The sequence below is a fragment of the Phyllobates terribilis genome, unplaced genomic scaffold, assembly GCF_046119375.1.
Source record: "Phyllobates terribilis strain yellow unplaced genomic scaffold, ASM4611937v1 Scaffold_2__4_contigs__length_985480577, whole genome shotgun sequence".
NCBI lineage: Eukaryota > Metazoa > Chordata > Amphibia > Anura > Dendrobatidae > Phyllobates > Phyllobates terribilis.
In genome coordinates, this window is record NW_027362762.1 from 389,100,268 (window position 1) to 389,118,888 (window position 18,621).

The 18,621-nt window shown below is 39.9% G+C and overlaps 1 protein-coding gene across 3 annotated transcripts in view; it reads right to left on the reverse strand.

Moving 5' to 3' along the window:
• Positions 1–2,744: 2,744 nt before the first annotated feature.
• PRRG1 (proline rich and Gla domain 1) overlaps positions 2,745–18,621 on the reverse strand; it is a 28,066-nt gene continuing 12,189 nt past the window's right edge. For 2 of the 3 annotated variants that reach the window (XM_073670519.1, XM_073670518.1), the window contains exons 2-4: positions 17,572–17,617; positions 8,351–8,511; positions 2,745–3,934 (exon numbers count right to left, since the gene is read on the reverse strand). In XM_073670519.1, the coding sequence (XP_073526620.1) occupies positions 3,425–3,934; positions 8,351–8,511; positions 17,572–17,581 (681 nt within the window). In that variant the 5' untranslated portion in view covers positions 17,582–17,617 and the 3' untranslated portion in view covers positions 2,745–3,424. The remainder of the gene's footprint in view (positions 3,935–8,350; positions 8,512–17,571; positions 17,618–18,621) is intronic. The other variant, XM_073670515.1, reaches the window with a different exon arrangement.

Sequence of the window (18,621 nt, forward strand, 5' to 3'; positions counted from 1 at the left end):
CTAGAAATTTATTTAAACATGTTCTTATTCAAGAACACACAGTTCGAAACGCGTCAGTAGCATGCGGTTTAGAGCATCTTTTTAACATGTACTCTTTTTAATCGTGTTTAAATAAATTTCTATTTGTTACGGTAATTATTTCCATGGATTTTGTGTTGGATAATGTCTCTTTCCTGCCGTTGATCCACCCTGTTGCCAACACAGGCTCACAATCCCTGCAAGTCCTGAGGAATTCTACTACGTATAGTGAGCTGGATGAACCTTTTCATTTTTTATACACCCCCTATATACAGTATGAGCACCATGTGTAGTATGAGCCCCCACACATTCCCTCTATTTACAGTATGAACCCCACACATAGCCCACTACATAAAGGCACAAAAAAAAAAAAAAAAAAAGTACCTTGCTCCTGTTCCCCCAGCACACTGACCCTCCACACAGCAGACGCACAGTAATGACAGTCTGCTGTCTCAGTCGCACACACTGACTGGTGGAAGAAGGAGCTAGTGGCTCCATCCTCCACCAATATCAGGATGCAGGCGGTGGGCAAGTGCATGGTGCGGCCGGTGGGCCTGTCTTTCCAGCCCTTTTGCTGTCTCTGTCCGCAAACCAGACTGGAACAGCCAGAGGGTCGGATGTGGTATGTGTGCCAGACTTTGCCCAGGTCTGTTATAGAAGAACCCTTGGTGCCATTTCCTTTACCTTTTATAATTTAATGATATTGATAAACTAGAGGCAGGTATGAATCCCCAATAAGGTGGGTGCAGTTTATTGGATGAAGAATTTATGGATTAAAAGGTCTTACCTATCATACAGTTATATGAAAAAGTTTGGGCACCCCTATTAATCTTAAGCTTAATGTTTTATAAAAATTGGTGTTTTTGCAACAGCTATTTCAGTTTGATATCTGTAATAACTGTTGGACACAGTAATGTTTCTGCCTTGAAATGAGGTTTATTGTACTAACAGAAAATGTGCAATCTGCATTCAAACACAATTTGATAGGTGCATAAGTATGGGCACCCTTATCATTTTCTTGTTTTAAATACTCCTACCTACTTTTTACTGACTTACTAAAGCACTTTTTTTGGTTTTGTAACCTCATTGAGCTTTGAACTTCATAGCCAGGTGTATGCAATCATGAGAAAAGCTATTTAAAGTGGCCACTTGCAAGTTGTTCTCCTGTTTGAATTTCCTCTGTAGAGTGGCATCATGGGCTCCTCAAAACAACTGTCAAATGATCTGAAAACAAAGATTATTCAACATAGTTGTTCAGGGGAAGGATACAAAAAGCTGTCTCAGAGATTTAACCTGTCAGTTTCCACTGTGAGGAACATAGTAAGGAAATGGAAGAACACAGGGACAGTTCTTGTTAAGGCCAGAAGTGGCAGGCCAAGAAAAACATCAGAAAGGCAGAGAAGAAGAATGGTGAGATCAGTCAAGGACAATCCTCAGACCACCTCCAGAGAGCTGCAGGATCAACTTGCTGCAGATGGTGTCACTGTGCATCGGTCAACTATACAACGCACTTTGCACAAGGAGAAGCTGTATGGGAGAGTGATGCGAAAGAAGCCGTTTCTGCAAGCACGCCACAAACAGTCGGCTGAGGTATGCAAAAGCACATTTGGAGAAGCCTATTTCTTTTTGGAAGAAGGTCCTGTGGACTGATGAAACCATGATTGAGTTATTTGGTCATACAAAAAGGCGTTATGCATGGCGGCAAAAAAACACAGCATTCCAAGAAAAACACTTGCTACCCACAGTAAAATTTGGTGGAGGTTCCATCATGCTTTGGGGCTGTGTGGCCAATGCCGGCACCGGGAATCTTGTTAAAGTTGAGGGACGCATGGATTCCACTCAGTATCAGCAGATTCTTGACAATAATGTTCAAGAATCAGTGACAAAGTTGAAGTTACGCAGGGGATGGATCTTTCAACAAGACAATGATTCAAAACACCGCTCCAAATCTACTCAGGCATTCATGCAGAGGAACAATAACAATGTTCTGGCATGGCCATCCCAGTCCCCAGACCTGAATATCATTGAACATCTGTGGGATCATTTGAAGAGGGCTGTCCATGCTCGGCGACCATCAAACTTAACTGAACTGGAATTGTTTTGTAAAGAGGAATGGTCAAAAATGCCTTCATCCAGGATCCAGGAAATCATTAAAAGCTACAGGAAGCGACTAGAGGCTGTTATTTTTGCAAAAGGAGGATCTACTAAATATTAATGTCACTTTTCTGGTGAGGTGCCCATACTTATGTACCTGTCAAATTTAGTTTGAATGCAGATTGCACATTTTCTGTTAGTACAATAAACCTCATTTCAAGGCAGAAACATTACTGTGTCCAACAGTTATTACATATCTCAAACTGAAATAGCTGTTGCAAAAACACCAATTTTTATAAAACATTAAGCTTAAGATTAATAGGGGTGCCCAAACTTTTTCATATAACTGTATTTGCCCAGTAATCCAACAAGTTTGTTTATTGTTCTGTTGGGCCAACCCTTTAACAAAGTCATGTAAATTACTCAGTGATAAGAGAATCACTTTGGATTGGTCCGAATTCAGGGATAAAAAATAATTCGCTCAAATAGCCATTCAGAAAACTGTGATAGCTATGAAATCTACTTTCAACTACTTCCATAGATATATAAAATTATTGTCAAGTACAGATATTTAACAAAGGAGCAGAATATTTTCAGAAGATATATTTTATTGTAAGTTAAAATAATCTTAGAATTAATTTTCTTCCTAACAAAGCAAAAACTAACTTAAAAAAGAAGATCCAGTCTTTCTATATGAACTTGGCTTACCTCATTCTTTAAAAGAATTCACTCTATGCGGCCAAATCTGATAACAGTCAAAACATTATGTCACAAATAGAACAAACTTTGTTGCTTGCAGACAAGAGTGTGACCTGAGGCATTTCTTAAAAATATATTGCACTTTCAAATAATATACCAAAGTTAGGCACAAATGTAAAAAATGAAAACAAATTCACACTATATTCAAAAATCATAAAAATGCACTAAGAGGTTAATAGTGGTTAATTTGCAATACTAGTATCACCCACAAGGGACAGAAATATTGCAAAAGAAAATGCAATAGAGCATGACAAATTATACAGATTACAGGCATCTTAATTCAATCGACGCAGAATACACGCCAAAGGAATATTCCGCTACCTATGTAGACAATTAGGATCCTGCAATTGAAATTCTAAAAAGTGTTAACAGTCCATTTTTTTTATGATACGTCTCTTCATACTCATGTCCACTTAAAAAAAAAAGTCACGAAAGTCAAATTTTGTACAAAGGCAAATAATACTGTGCTTATAAAACTTTGCTTATAAATTCTTCATCTACAATTAAAAAAAAAAAACATAGAAAAAGTTATGTGTGCTAATAAACGTCAATATTACTTGACATTGGCAACCTCACGAGGTATCGTGACGACAGAGGCACATGTGGCTATTTCTTCATATTGTGGAGGAGGCTCCGTTGAGTTCTGTTGCGGCTCAATCACTCTGATGCCCCTCTCGCCAGTGGCTTCCTCATAAGAGGGGGGAAGCTCACAGCTTGAAAATCCAGCTGACAACGTATCTGAACGTACATCATAATCTAAGACCCCAGGCGGGTGCCCAGCTCTATTAAACGCATCTTCGATAGTACAGAGTACATTGGAACGCTGCTGGCTTCCCATGTCATGATCAGGTCCTGCCTCCGTATTGTTCTCTCTCACTCCTCTGGGGGCGTAGGCAGTCCGACGACGCGCCTTCTTTTTGAATACACACCTCCATACCAATAAGAGCACCAAAAGGACCACAAATAATACTGTGACCAACGGGAAGGCAAGGTAAAAGGGATACCAGCTGCTGTCTGTGTTAGAGTTCTCGTGGTCACTGGTATATTCTTTCCAAAATTCTTTCTAAAAAGGGAAAAGAAAGAAAAGAATTTGCTAAAAAATATACATACATAAGCACAAACATTAATAATCTTATTCACCAGACCGGCACCACTCCTCTGATGTCGACACTGTCTCTCCACACAGTGACATGATATTGCTACATCAAAGGACCAATGCAGACAACCAGCAGCCATTGATTGCCTGGAGCCTTTCAACATTCTGCCAGTGCACATACTGCACAACCTTTTAAAATCCCTATATTAATACATTGTGTAAGGTCATACAAGATTGTGTCCTGAACATAGTTTATCATTATGGCTAACTTTTAAAGCCCCATTGGACTTCTTTCAGATTAATTTGAAGCTCCCAGTGTGGAAAAACTAGGTTAGATAAAAATAGAAATGCTAGTTTTGCACTCATTCACATGCAATGTTCTGGGAAATGTCAAATGTGTGGTCAGTAACTTAGACAACAAGCTGTGCACGATAAAATGATCAACTCCTCCGTTATTGAGAATGGAGAGTATTTTTAATAAGGAGTAATTTTACCCATTAGGAACTTTAAATAACCCTTTAAACACTGCTAAAGTATAACTAATAGAAAAAAAGTGTATGCTATGTAATAACCACAAGGTGGAGCTGTTGTAAAAAGAGAAGCTCATTGACCATCGAAGCTTTGTGTTCCCTTTATTAATGTATAACCTCATTTTCCTCCTTGGAGATTTTTTGTGCCTTCACTTTTTGCTCCCAGTTTTTCAAGAGCCATAACTTTATTTTTCAGTCAAAAACCATATGATGGTTTGCGTTTGCAAGAAAAGTTGTAGTTTTGAACGACACCATTCATTTAGTGGAAAAAAAAAATGAAAGTGCATTGAAATGGGAATAAAAACAAAACCATTTTAACACGGTTTTTGTTTTTATGCTGTACATGGTGTTGCAAAAACAATCCAGTAATGTACGATCGTGACTATGCCACACTTAAAGGCCTGGATTCATCAAGACTGGTGACGTTCACAACATTCTTGATGAAGGTGGATTCATAACTGGCTCAGTGATCATACTCAGAGTGGTAATAAACACTTGCACATCCAATTGAAAGAGTGTTTCAAGGGGGTTAGCACACAGCTGCCCTGGCCTCTGTTTTTCAACATTTTTATAAAGGATCTAGATAAGGGAACTGAGGGTAAATTAATTAAACTAATCAAATTTGCAGATGATGGAAGGCTAGGAGGGATAGCTAACACTAGAGAAGAAAGGATTCTGAAGGATCTAGATAAGCTTGAACAATGGACAGCAACTAATAGAATGGTATTTAACAGGGAGAATAGCAAGATTCTACATCTAGGCAAGAAAAACAAGGATGACATCTACAGAATGGAAGCAATAGGGCTAAGCAACAGCACGTGTGAAAAAGACTTGGGTATACTAATATATCACAGACTGCACATGAGTCAACAGTGTGATGCAGCAGAAAAAAAGGCAAAAACAATTCAGGGATGTATTAAGAGAAGCATAGAGTCTAGATTACGTGAAGTAATTATCCACATCTACTCCTCCTTGGTCAAACCTCATCTGGGCACCACATTTTAAAAAAGACATTGAAAAACTAGAGCAAGTTCAGAGAAGAGCTACCAGGATGGTGAGCGAACTGCAAACTATGTCCTACAAAGAACGGTTAAAGGATCTGGGAATATTTAGCTTGCAAAAGATAAGGCTAAGAGGAGAGTTAATAGCCGTCTACAAATATATGAAGGGATGTCACAGTGTAGAGGGATCATTCTTATTCTTATTTACACATGGAAACACGAGAAGCAATGGAATGAAACTGAAAGGGAGAAGATACAGATTAGAAAAAGCTTTTTGACAGTGAGTGTGATCAATGAGTGTAACAGGTTGACACCATAGGTAGTGAGTTCTCCTTCAATGGAAGTCTTCAAACATAGGCTGGACAGACATCTGTCTGAGTTGGTTTAGTGAATCCTCCATTGAGCAGGGGGTCAGACACGATGACTAATATTCTATTATTCTATGAGGCGGTATGTTGAGAGTCAGGCACTCCTGATTCATTAGGAGGCACTCTTGTCAGGAGAGTCTGACAAGTGGCGTGCATCTGGCCACAAATCTTACTCCAGTCAGGAACTAAAGTAAGACTTGTGTATTAAAGGGGTTGTCCACTAATTATCCCCTCCCCAATATCCACCTCCCAATATACCCCAAGGCCCATAAGTGTTTTTGTAAATACCTCGTGTTGCAGATAATGCCTGTGAGCGGCGCTATCGCTGGCTGCTCACAGGCATCACGTGAGCCGAGGGGTCCCTCTTTGTTCCACCAGTGGAGGCGAAGTTACCCCGCACGTCACACCCAGCATCCACTGCACACTCTCCCTCTCCTCATTCATCGGGAAACCGTCCACAACCCAGCAGCCACCGCGTCACTGATGTCACGCCTCACTTGACGTGACATCAGTGGCGGGGCACGTGATGCCTGTGAGCGGCCCGCGATAAAGCCGCTCACAGGCAGAACCTGCAACAGAAGGTAATTACAAACACACTTATGGGCTCCGGGAGGATACATTGGGGGCATAATAAAAAGTTGTGGACAACTTCTTTAAGGAATGCCGCCACTCATGAATTAGAGGAGCTGTGGAGTCACTTCAACGTCCTACCTATTTTGGCAGAGCTGGGCGAAACTGGAGTGAAAAGTGAACACACCAAAAGTCGCAACAATTTTGCAATATACAGTACAGACCAAAAGTTTGGACACACCTCATTTAAAGATTTTTCTGTATTTTCATGACTATGAAAATTGTACATTCACACTGAAGGCATCAAAACTATGAATTAACACATGTGGAATTATATACTTAACAAAAAAGTGTGAAACAACTGAAAATATGTCATATTCTAGGTTCTTCAAAGTAGCGACCTTTTGCTTTGATGACTGCTTTGCACACTCTTGGCATTCTCTTGATGAGCTTCAAGAGGTAGTCACCGGAAATGGTCTTCCAACAATCTTGAAGGAGTTCCCAGAGATGCTAAGCACTTGTTGGCCCTTTTGCCTTCACTCTGCGGTCCAGCTCACCCCAAACCATCTCGATTGGGTTCAGGTCTGGTGACTGTGGAGGCCAGGTCATCTGGCGTAGCACCCCATCACTCTCCTTCTTGGTCAAATAGCCCTTACACAGCCTGGAGGTGTGTTTGGGGTCATTGTCCTGTTGAAAAATAAATGATGGTCCAACTAAACGCAAACCTGATGGAATTGCATGCTGCTGAAAGATGCTGTGGTAGCCATGCTGGTTCAGTATGCCTTCAATTTTGAATAAATCCCCAACAGTGTCACCAGCAAAGCACCCCCACACCATCACACCTCCTCCTCCATGCTTCACGGTGGGAACCAGGCATGTAGAGTCCATCCGTTCACCTTTTCTGCGTTGCACAAAGACACGGTGGTTAAAACCAAAGATCTCAAATTTGGACTCATCAGACCAAAGTACAGATTTCCACTGGTCTAATGTCCATTCCTTGTGTTCTTTAGCCAAAACAAGTCTCTTCTGCTTGTTGCCTGTCCTTAGCAGTGGTTTCCTAGCAGCTATTTTACCATGAAGGCCAGCTGCACAAAGTCTCCTCTTAACAGTTGTTGTAGAGATGTGTCTGCTGCTAGAACTCTGTGTGGTATTGACCTGGTCTCTAATCTGAGCTGCTGTTAACCTGCGATTTCTGCGGCTGGTGACTCGGATAAACTTATCCTCAGAAGCAGAGGTGACTCTTGGTCTTCATTTCCTGTGGCGGTCCTCATGTGACCCAGTTTCTTTGTAGCGCTTGATGGTTTTTGCAACTGCACTTGGGGACACTTTCAAAGTTTGCCCAATTTTTCGCACTGACTGACCTTTATTTCTTACAGTAATGATGGCCACTCGTTTTTCTTTACTTAGCTGCTTTTTTCTTGCCATAATACAAATTTTAGAAGTCCATTCAGTAGGACTATCAGCTGTGTATCCACCAGACTTCTGCACAACACAACTGATGGTCCCAACCCCATTTATAAGGCAAGAAATCCCACTTATTAAACCTGACAGGGCACAACTGTGAAGTGAAAACCATTTCCGGTGACTACCTCTTGAAGCTCATCAAGAGAATGCCAAGAGTGTGCAAAGCAGTCATCAAAGTAAAAGTTGGCTACTTTGAAGAACCTAGAATATAAGACATATTTTCAGTTGTTTCACACTTTTTTGTTAAGTATATAATTCCACATGTGTTAATTCATAGTTTTGATGCCTTCAGTGTGAATGTACAATTTTCATAGTCATGAAAATACAGAAAAATCTTTAAATGAGAAGGTGTGTCCAAACTTTTGGTCTGTACTGTATATTATTCACAATTTGCATGAGCTTTGAGTTCAGCACTCAAAGAACAATCAAATTCAACAATACTGTACTTACAGTCCTCTCATCATTTTCAAATGCCTCTCTTGCTTCTTCATAGCTGCATAATTCCTCCCTGCATTCCCTCTCAATGTTTCCTTGCTTTATCTCCTCCAAGAAACTGTTTGCTCTGGGGAAACGCTTTAAAACGGAGTTTGCTTCATCTTCAGACAGAAACACTAAAAAACAAAGTATATTTCATATGAAATACATAGTAAAAAAGAACCCTTAACCCCCCTCTCCCACACGCAAAATAAGTTTTTACATTACTAAAATAAATATTACAAGAAATCTGTCAGCAGGTTTTTGCCATGTAATCTGAGAACAGCACGAGGTAGGGGTTAAAACACAGATTTCAACGATGTGTCACTTATCAAGCTGTGTGCTGTTTACGTACAATGAAGGTTTTATCACTAGGACATTATCATTGGTGTGACCAGCTGGAAACTGGTCTGACACCGTTCCTCCTGGGATAACCAGCTCACTGTCAATAGACTGTATTTACATAGAGTCTGGTTTAGGCGGGGTTAGATTTAGCATGAAGCAGAGCTCAGAAAGCTAAGAACTCTGCATCACAACTGCTGCATCCAGTAAACTCCATGATACATCGTTGGGTTCAGGGTTTCTTTGCCTACATTATGCTGCTCTCAGACAAGGACAACATCTGCAAGGAGTTTGTATGTTCTCCCCATGTTTGCATGCGTTTCCTCCGGGTTCTCCAGTTTCCTCCCACACTCCAAAGACATACTGATAGGGAATTTAGATTGTGAGCCACATACCAAAATAAATTGATCCAACATAGGGCCTCTGCCCCTAAATTATGCTGCGCTCAGATTAGGTAGCAAAAAAACTGATGACAGACTCCATTTAAAGGGAATCTGTCACGTCCTAGCTACTATCTACATGGCCCCCATAGCATTGTTAGTGATGCAATATGCTAGCTACACACCCCTATAACTGAAAACGAGCAGGAAGGTCAAAGTATATCAAAGGTTATAAAATCATTATACTACCACTAATTTTAATGAAAAAAAAGCTGGCTAGTGATGCACATTGCATCACTAACCATGCTATGGGGGCAGTGTAGATAGTAGCTAGGACATGACAGGTTCCTTTAAACAGTAAAGAAGCTTACTGCCACGAATTCTGGTAAAGTGTCGAACATCTAACTAGAATCCACTGGAATTAAACTAAAGATGGCACAGAAAATATGAAGTTGCCGGTAGATTATATGCAGAGTTCACCTCGCACAGTTGACACTAATTCCTAAGGACAATGGCTCCTGTTTCCAGTACATCACTCAGACTGTGCATTCTTATCACCAGCGGCACGCTGAGCTCGCAGAGGAAATTCCACAGCTAAAGATAACAGCGTTGGACAGTTTCTTGGCAGGAGGTAGAGGCACAGGAGGACAATGCGGATATAGACAATGTGAAGGTAATATTTTAACCAAAATAGAATGATTCATAAGCAAGTAATTTACAGTCGCTACATTTCTTCCAAAATCCTTAATGAAAATCAATGTGTGTTTGATCGACCCAAGAGTGCCATACTGCACAGCTACATATTCAAGTATGCAGCAGTGACAAACATTACAGTAGTAGGAATAAAACAAAAAACAGATGTAACCCAAGAAGGTGGTTACAGACAAACCCTTAAGCAGCGCTCACAAAACCTACCTATGCTTTTCTCCTGATTTCAGTAAAGTTATACAGCTGAATGTCAGGCTAATAACTGGATAACACATACAGCCCTTCTCCTGGCATACTGGCCAAGTTCTTCGCCTTCATCCCCAGGCGTTACTTACTCCTCCTGATCTTCTCATGGCTTGAAAACAACTAAAGTTTCCACCAGCAAAAACGTTGAAGATTTTTTTTTTGTGCTGGTGTCACTTACAAAACAAGACCTCAAAGCACTGAAAGTGAGAAAAAAATTACCAGTCTCCCAAACTGTTTCTGGCAGTAAAAAAAAAAAAAAAAAAAAAAAAAAAGCGGAGTGTCACATCAGGAGCTCCCATCCATGAACAAACAATCAACCTGTACAATGCTAGGTTGCAGTGGTGTTATGGGCAATGCCACTAAACTCCAAAATGGAAAGGGTTCTAGATTTCTCATTTCATTTTACCAGTCAATGTGCCGCCTCTTTTCAGGAAACACACACTTAGAAAACAATACATAATTCATTTAGAGCCCATTTTTAGAATTTTGAGAAGGTGTTGACACCAGTTCACCCGGCTTTATTCATAGAAAGAAAAAACACAGAATTTGAGCTTGGTTTAAGTTGGTATACAGTGGGTACGGAAAGTATTCAGACCCCTTTAAATTTTTCACTCTTTGTTTCATTGCAGCCATTTGGTAAATTCTAAAAAGTTCATTTTTTTCTCATTAAAGTACACTCTGCACCCCATCTTGACTGAAAAAAAAACAGAAATGTAGACATTTTTGCAAATTTATTAAAAAAGAAAAACTGAAATATCACATGGTCATAAGTATTCAGACCCTTTGCTCAGACACTCTTATTTAAGTCACATGATGTCCATTTCCTTGTGATCCTCCTTGAGATGGTTCTACTCCTTCATTCCAGCTGTGTTTAATTGAACTGATAGCACTAGATATGGAAAGGCTCACACCTGTCTATATAAGACCTCACAGCTCACAGTGCATGTCAGACCAAATGAGAATCATAAGCTCAAAGGAACTGCCCGAATGTGCGCTCTGCCGTCCATAGTTTTCGGGCGTTTACGCCTACTGGAGGCGAATATCCAAACGCAGTCTACTACATCTGTGTGTCAGTCTCCAGTAAGCGTACACACCCAAAAATGATGCACAACAGAGCGCATGTTCGCTCTACCGGCACCATTATACAGGTGCATCTCACTAAATTAGAATATCAAAAAGTTAATTTATTTCAGTTCTTCAATACAAAAAGTGAAACTCATTATATAGAGTCATTACAAACAGAGTGATCTATTTCACGTGTTTATTTCTGTTTATGTTGAAGATTATGGCTTACAGCCAATGAAAACACAAAATTCATTATCTCAGTAAATTAAAATAATAAAAAAAAAAACATCTGCAAAAGCTACCTAAGCGTTAAAAAAGGTCCCTTAGTCTGTTTCAGTAGGCTCCACAATCATGGGGAAGACTGCTGACTTGACAGATGTCCAGAAGGCAGTCATTGACACACTCCACAAGGTCCCAGAGTTCCAATTTTCATTTGGAAATCAAGGTCCCAGAGTCTGGAGGAAAAGTGGAGAGGCACACAATCCAAGCTGCTGGAGGTCTAGTGTGAAGTTTCCACAATCAGTGATGGTTTGGGAAGTCATGTCATCTGCTGTGTTTTATCAAGACCAAAGTCAGTGCAGCCATTTACCAGGAAATTTTAGAGTACTTCATGCTTCCCTCTGCTGACAAGATTTTTGGAGATAGAAATTTCATTCTCCAGCAGGACTTGGCACCTGTCCACACTGCCAAAGGTACCAATACCTGGTTTAAAAATAACAGTATCACTGTGCTTGATTGGCCAGCAAACTCGCCTGACCTTAACCCCGTATTGTCAAGTGGAAGATGAGAGACACCAGACCCAACAATGCAGACGAGCTAAAGGCTGCTATCAAAGCAACCTGGGCTTCCATAACACTTCAGCAGTGCCACAGGCTGATCCTCCATGCCACGCCGAATTGATGCAGTAATTGATGCAAAAGGAGCCCCGACCAAGTATTGAGTGCATTTACTGAACATGCATTTCAGTAGGTCAACATTTCAGATTTTAAAAACATTTTTCAAGCTGTTGTTATAAAGTATTCTAATTTACTGAGATAATGACTTTTGTGTTTTCATTGGCTGTAAGCCATAATCATCAACATTAACAGAAATAAACACTTGAAATAGATCACTCTGTTTGTAATGACTATATAATATATGAGTTTCACTTTTTGCATTGAAGAACTGAAATAAATTAACTTTTTGATGATATTCTAATTTAGCGAGATGCACCTGCAGTCTATGGTCCGTCGGCACATACGTCCAAATCCAGTTTTGTAGGAGGGTTCGGACGCAAGCACCAATGGGGCCCGTGAATGTGAAGTTAAGCGCAATGTGAAAGCACCCCGAGATGCGATTAGTGCTGCCTGTGGTTTATACAGCATGACATGCCTTGCAGGTTCCCTTGTACTTTTCAGAAAAATAATTGGATCAATTCGGGCATCATTGAGACTGTTAAAGTCTGGTCATTATCCAAATGCATAAAAGGGCTACTTGCAGGAACAAGAAGTTACCACTAGTGATGCGCAAACATGCTCAGATAAGGTGTTATTCGAGCACCTTCGGTGTTCTCGAAAACTACGCAGCTGCATGTCTTGTGGCAGTTAAACAGCCGAATCTCGTTTTTCAGGGATTCAAATGGAATTCCTGGTAAAGTCATAGACTTACTACATAAATCTGGTGCGAACAGGGCCTTATGATTTACAAATTCTGCAAAAATGCCCACAGAGCAGAATATGCATGTACAGTTTTCATGTAAGTATCCTGTCCTCTACATGCGCTGTACAGATGCTCACACAGGCAAATATATACTCTAGCTGCATGTAGAATTTCCTGTAGGCCAGCATTTGTCCTGCATAGCTGTTACTTATTTACAGCGTTATTCTCTTTTAAATAATTAAATCCATATTAGTATACACGTCGACAATTCTTTTTTATATTTTGTAACAAAAATTGTTGGGTCCTCATGCCTGAATAGCCTTTTGTTACTCTGACACAGAACTGAAAAGAGGATTTGGATTTGACACTCAACAGTTGTCACAGAGGTGGTCACTACAACACTGCCATTCATGGCTGGCACGTGTCTTCTGATGAATTGCATTTTGTCTGGTAGAAAGATCCCCCGGGGCTTATCAAATCACATCTGCCCAGCGTGATACAGCAGTTTGTGTGCCAGCACTGAGAGCCAGCTTTCAGGTCCATTGACAGCCAGCCATTGTCAGGTGAGACCATTGAGCTGGTACATTCTCTAGAGCAGACGACAAATGTTTAATCACTGGAGAAAAATACTTGGCTCCCTCACCTAGCAATGAAAGGTGCAGATTATCTGTCAGCTATTCACTCTTCACTTGTTGACCACAAAAATAGAAGTACTTTCTCTAATAGCAAGGAAGCAACTTAAAACACCAAGTCACTTAGAGGAAACCTGAAACCTGTCCTGTTGAAAATAGTAGCCGATATGCATGTAGGATGTAGGAGACCATCGGGATCCTATTAGACTGATGTACATTTTTGAAGGAAATATCAATTAATTTTGCATTCTATTTTAATCCCTGGTATTTGCATGCATAAGTCCAGTGGGTCGTCCTCTTCAGTGATTGACAGTCTTCCCTGTATGACTGTGTATAGAGAGCTGTCAATCACTGAGTAGGACCGCCCACTGGACTCATGTATACAAACTCCAGGACTTTCAATGAATAAAATAGAAGTTATACTGAATCTTTTCCAACAAATCTATATAGCATTCTGCTCAGCTCCTCCTCCTCTATACCATGGTGCCTGCAGATTCGACTATGTACAATGTGACAGGTTATACTGCACAATTATAGTTAAGGAGTGTATTCTCTGCACGATAATCTTAAGGCCCCGTCACACTTAGCGACGCTGCAGCGATCCCGACAACAATACGACCTGTCAGGGATCGTTGCTGCGTCGCTATGTGGTCGCTGGTGAGCTGTCAAACAGGCAGGCTCACCAACGATCAGGGGAGCAGCGACATCGTGGAAAGAATCTTTCCACGATGTCCTGCTCCTGGTTACCAGCCTGCTGAAGCAGGAGCAGGCTGGTAACCATGATAAACAGCGGGTTACTAGGGGCACACACGCACCTAGTAACCCGCTGTTTATCATGGTTACCACTCTGCTATGGTGAGCGGGAGGTTGCCTTATTTGAGGTGTTTAAATGTCATGCTAAGACACTTACCATACAAACAAATGCAAATGGTGGCTGAAGAATAAATAAAAAAATAAAGAGGGTGTAAAATTTCCAAGGGCAGCTCAGAGAGAATTAAACTTATAAGTAAGCATCTAAAGCCTATTATAAATATGCCTGTTACATGCAAGATAGGCAGCTAAATCTCTTTCTGTATAGAAACACATCATATGCATCTAGACTCATTCATCTTCTGACTGCATTTAACCCTCATCAAATAAGGATCCTTATGACTTTTGATTATAATCAAGTTTGGGTAAAATATCACGTAATATTAACTTAGAGCAGAAAATACCATTTGACAATCACAACTGCAACTAGTAGTCAAAATAGATGGTGTATTAACAAGTACAAAACTATAAAATTGTTATTTCGGCCGCTTGACAGAGCAGATTTACATTGTAATGTGCAGTAAACAGTGTAACTACCATTGTATTTCCTCTACGTGCCTTTATATAAAGTCAGAAGTACAGGGAGGTAGAACATAAGCAAAATAAAAACAGATCTGTAATAAAGCCATGAGCATGAGGCTACAGAGAGTGCAAAAGCACATGATCAACAAAACAAGCATTACAATGATACAAACACTAACTTGAAGATAGTTTTATGTGAAAGGGAAACAGTAAGTAGGATCAATCCTCCCAAGCCATCTGACATGTAGGTCATTGGAAGCTGAATAACTTGATATCTGTGATCTGATGTCTTATTCCAGAGAAATCCACACTTGTCTCATATGAAAACAAGATGTTTAGGACTATTGGCCAGACACTGATCTGTGTGAGAATCTGCCTCCAGGGCTTACTATAAATGAAAGGATGCATTACTAGTGTGAGACTTGCAACTAACACAGGACAGTAGAACTGAACTAGGTCTTATAACAAAACACGTTAGCAGCCGCAGCTCTCTCAGCTCTGCTGTACTGCAACAATATTGCAGCCTTGTCTGCCTGTGAGATGGAAGCTGAAGCGGAGATGAACCTGCAGATGTGTCAGGTATAATCACACACAGCTCTGCAGTGAGATCAGGAGAGCAGCCATTATACAAGACACTGGAAACTCCCCTTTTCATTTATAATAAGCCCCGGAGGCAGATTCTCATGCAAATCAGTGTACGGACCATAGCCTGGATCAGCTCATTTACATATAAGAAAAATGTGGATTTCCCTTTAATAAGACATCAGATCGCAGATATCTAGGTATCATATTCAGCTTCATGGGACCTACATGTCCATATGGACGGCTTAGGAGGGTCGACCCTACTGACAGATTCCCTGTAAAGGGGTTTTCCACCCCAGGGCAAGTTTTTTGCAAGCATTGCAGCTTGTCAAATACAAACAGTGTGTAACGTACATACTGTTAGGATTAGTCTCTGCTAGCCATTTCCAGCAGTCATCAGGTGACCGTGAGCGTGTGATTTGCATACTTGCGGCCACGGACAGCACAATGGCTCAGTGGTTAGCACTGTTGCTTTGCAGCGCTGGGGTCCTGGGTTCAAATCCCACCAAGGACAACATCTGCAAGGAGTTTGTATGTTCTCCCCATGTCTGTGTGGGTTTCCTCCGAGTACTTCGATTTCCTTCCACACTCCAAAGACATACTGATAGGGAATGTACATTGTGAGTCCCACTGGAAACAGCAATGATAATGTCTGTAAAGCGCTGTGGAATATGATGGCGCAATATAAAAAGAAAATAATAGAAGAGGCTACTACGGCTGAAACAGCTTTCACATTACACACTTAGTATTCGATAAGTCGCACTGCTGTTGAAAATCCCTTTAATTGAGAATTGTCAGTCATCAGTCTCCCACTAAAGGGAAAAGTGGATTTAAAAATATATTAATATACATCTTTTGAGTGTTCAGCAGCTTCATGATATCAGCAAAACAGACGGCTACTCTGCACAGATACTAATGTGTACTGAAGGGGCCTTGAGCAAGGAGCATTATCTCACCCTATAAAGCATGGCGTTTCCACATACAGAATGAGGACTACAAAATAAAATTTGAAAGCTAAAAATATTGTTTTCTAGTTGTATATATAATATTTTGTACAAAATATGTGCAAAAACAGATTTCTTATTTAGTTTAAGCACCTAGAAAATTCTCTTTTCTTCGCCTTAATTTGTATACCACAAAAGTATTGCAAGTAATTCACTTAACGTGTAACATTGCCATATTATTGGCTCCATTCCCAGCCATTCTTATAATCATGTGTCCCCTACTCACTTTTCAAATGCTTCAGCGTCTTCTGTGTGGATATTAAGTCAGTCTCTATACAATCCTAGGAGATTCACATCAAGACTACTAGGGAAGCATAAAAACTGCATTTTTGACTAATTTAAAAGGCTGGAGGATTCAGATTCAATGCACAAAATAAGTTAAAAGGTGCTCTCCTGTTTCGGAATATACATGCGTGCGTGTACACACAAATATCGATCTAAAATTATATATATATATATATATATATATATATATATATATATATATATATATATATATATATATATATATATATATATATATATATATATATATAAAAAAGTCGTTACAAATGGATGTTTGTCAGAGGAGTAATTATTAGTTTTCAGGTCCTTTATTTATTGACTTTGGCAATGTTTCCAACCACCCCCTTTTTTTTTTTTTGACAAGTACATGACTCTGAATCTGCCCCTTGTCACTTGAACATTATCTGGCATGCACTGCAGCTTCAAACGTTTTTTAGAATTCAGATAACATGAGAAGGGAAGAATAACACAAGACTTGTCAGTACATTTTTCTGCACATGTACCCTAAAGGGATTGACCAAGTTATGTGAAAACCTACTGAAGAAACTGCATTGCTAACACAACTAAATACCCACCCTCCGTTCCAGCGCTCCGACCGCTCAATGCCGTTATACTGTTTGCAATGGCTGCAGATGTCACAGCCGTAACACGCACCACTTTCTTTGATGGGAACAATCTTTTACAGAGCTTAATTTAAAGTTCTGCTTGCAGTATAAAGGGCCAACACTAACTAAAAAAGCAGCAAATATTCCTTTTAGAGGAGGTTCTCCAGTAGTGGACACATACTTTAATCCTGCCAAATAACCATTGGAAAAAAAGTGAATTTTGTTGAGTTTATAAAAATTCACTACTTCTAAAAATGATGCTTTAGAAAAAAAAAACACACATGCATGCAATCTGTGATAAATGTGTCAGCTGTACTTAAAAAAAAAAAAAAAAAAAAAAATGTATTGTGTAGTATACTATGCGCATCAATTACTTACCACTGGCCATGATACTGCCGATTCACAACAGAAGAAACTTAAGAGCCTAAAAAGAAAAAAAAAAAAAAGTTGCATTCTAGTTTTTGAAAGAAGTTATAATACAGGTGTATATACTTACATTCATCATTTGTTTAAATCACGTTTGCAATGGTTAATTATTTTGTGCATTGTATCATACTGACAAGTAGGCAAAATTGTGAAGACAAAACCGGTTGTTTCCCTCAATTGAGCCCCACTTCCTTCCCATTCAAAACACATCAGCTAAGAGGTCACAAAGCTACGGGCAGATCTGTCGTCATAACAGTATTCATACTTCCAGGTGTCAAGTTCGCAGCAACATCTCCTATTCCCTAGAACTACTCCACCTACTATAACTAAAATAGGATTATTGTTTTTATAACAGTAAAGTTAATAAATTAGCCAAGCAAGCTCTTTGGATTGGGAAAAACTAGTAAAACAACTACTTGTTTTAGCTTAAAGGGGTATTCTTATCTTAAATTGCTTTAGTGAGACGTCATTAAAATAAGAGTTTTCAACTGACTTGCTTCTTCTGTTATTCTCCCGCAATGAGAGCTTTTATCTTACATAATGGACAGCACGTTTCCATGAGCCTAGCCAAGAGTGCGCAGTAGTTTCTAGGAGTTAACTCCTAACATACCAGTTGATTCTATACAGCAGGTAGCTGCTGTTATAAATCTTGTAAAATCACCAGCCCACAACAGTGGCAGCTTTCAGAGCAGTTCTCCTAACCATGGCTCTCACCAAGTTGCTTATCATATGCCCTATTTATCTGTGTGAGTGTAAATATAATGATACCCGTATAGACTTCGAACAAACCACTAATAGCTAAATTTGTTATAGGAGAACTCGCGCTGACCTTAATAGCTCTATTAGTACTGCAACTGTTACTCAAGGAGGAATGCCTGCCCTGTCAGAAACCGCGAAGTGAAAGACTGGAAAGCGGTGTGCTGCTCAAGAGCCAATTTGAGAATACCCTTTAAAATCAAAAGGCTCCCATGCACATTAGATAAAAGTGAGCTGATTTTTGTA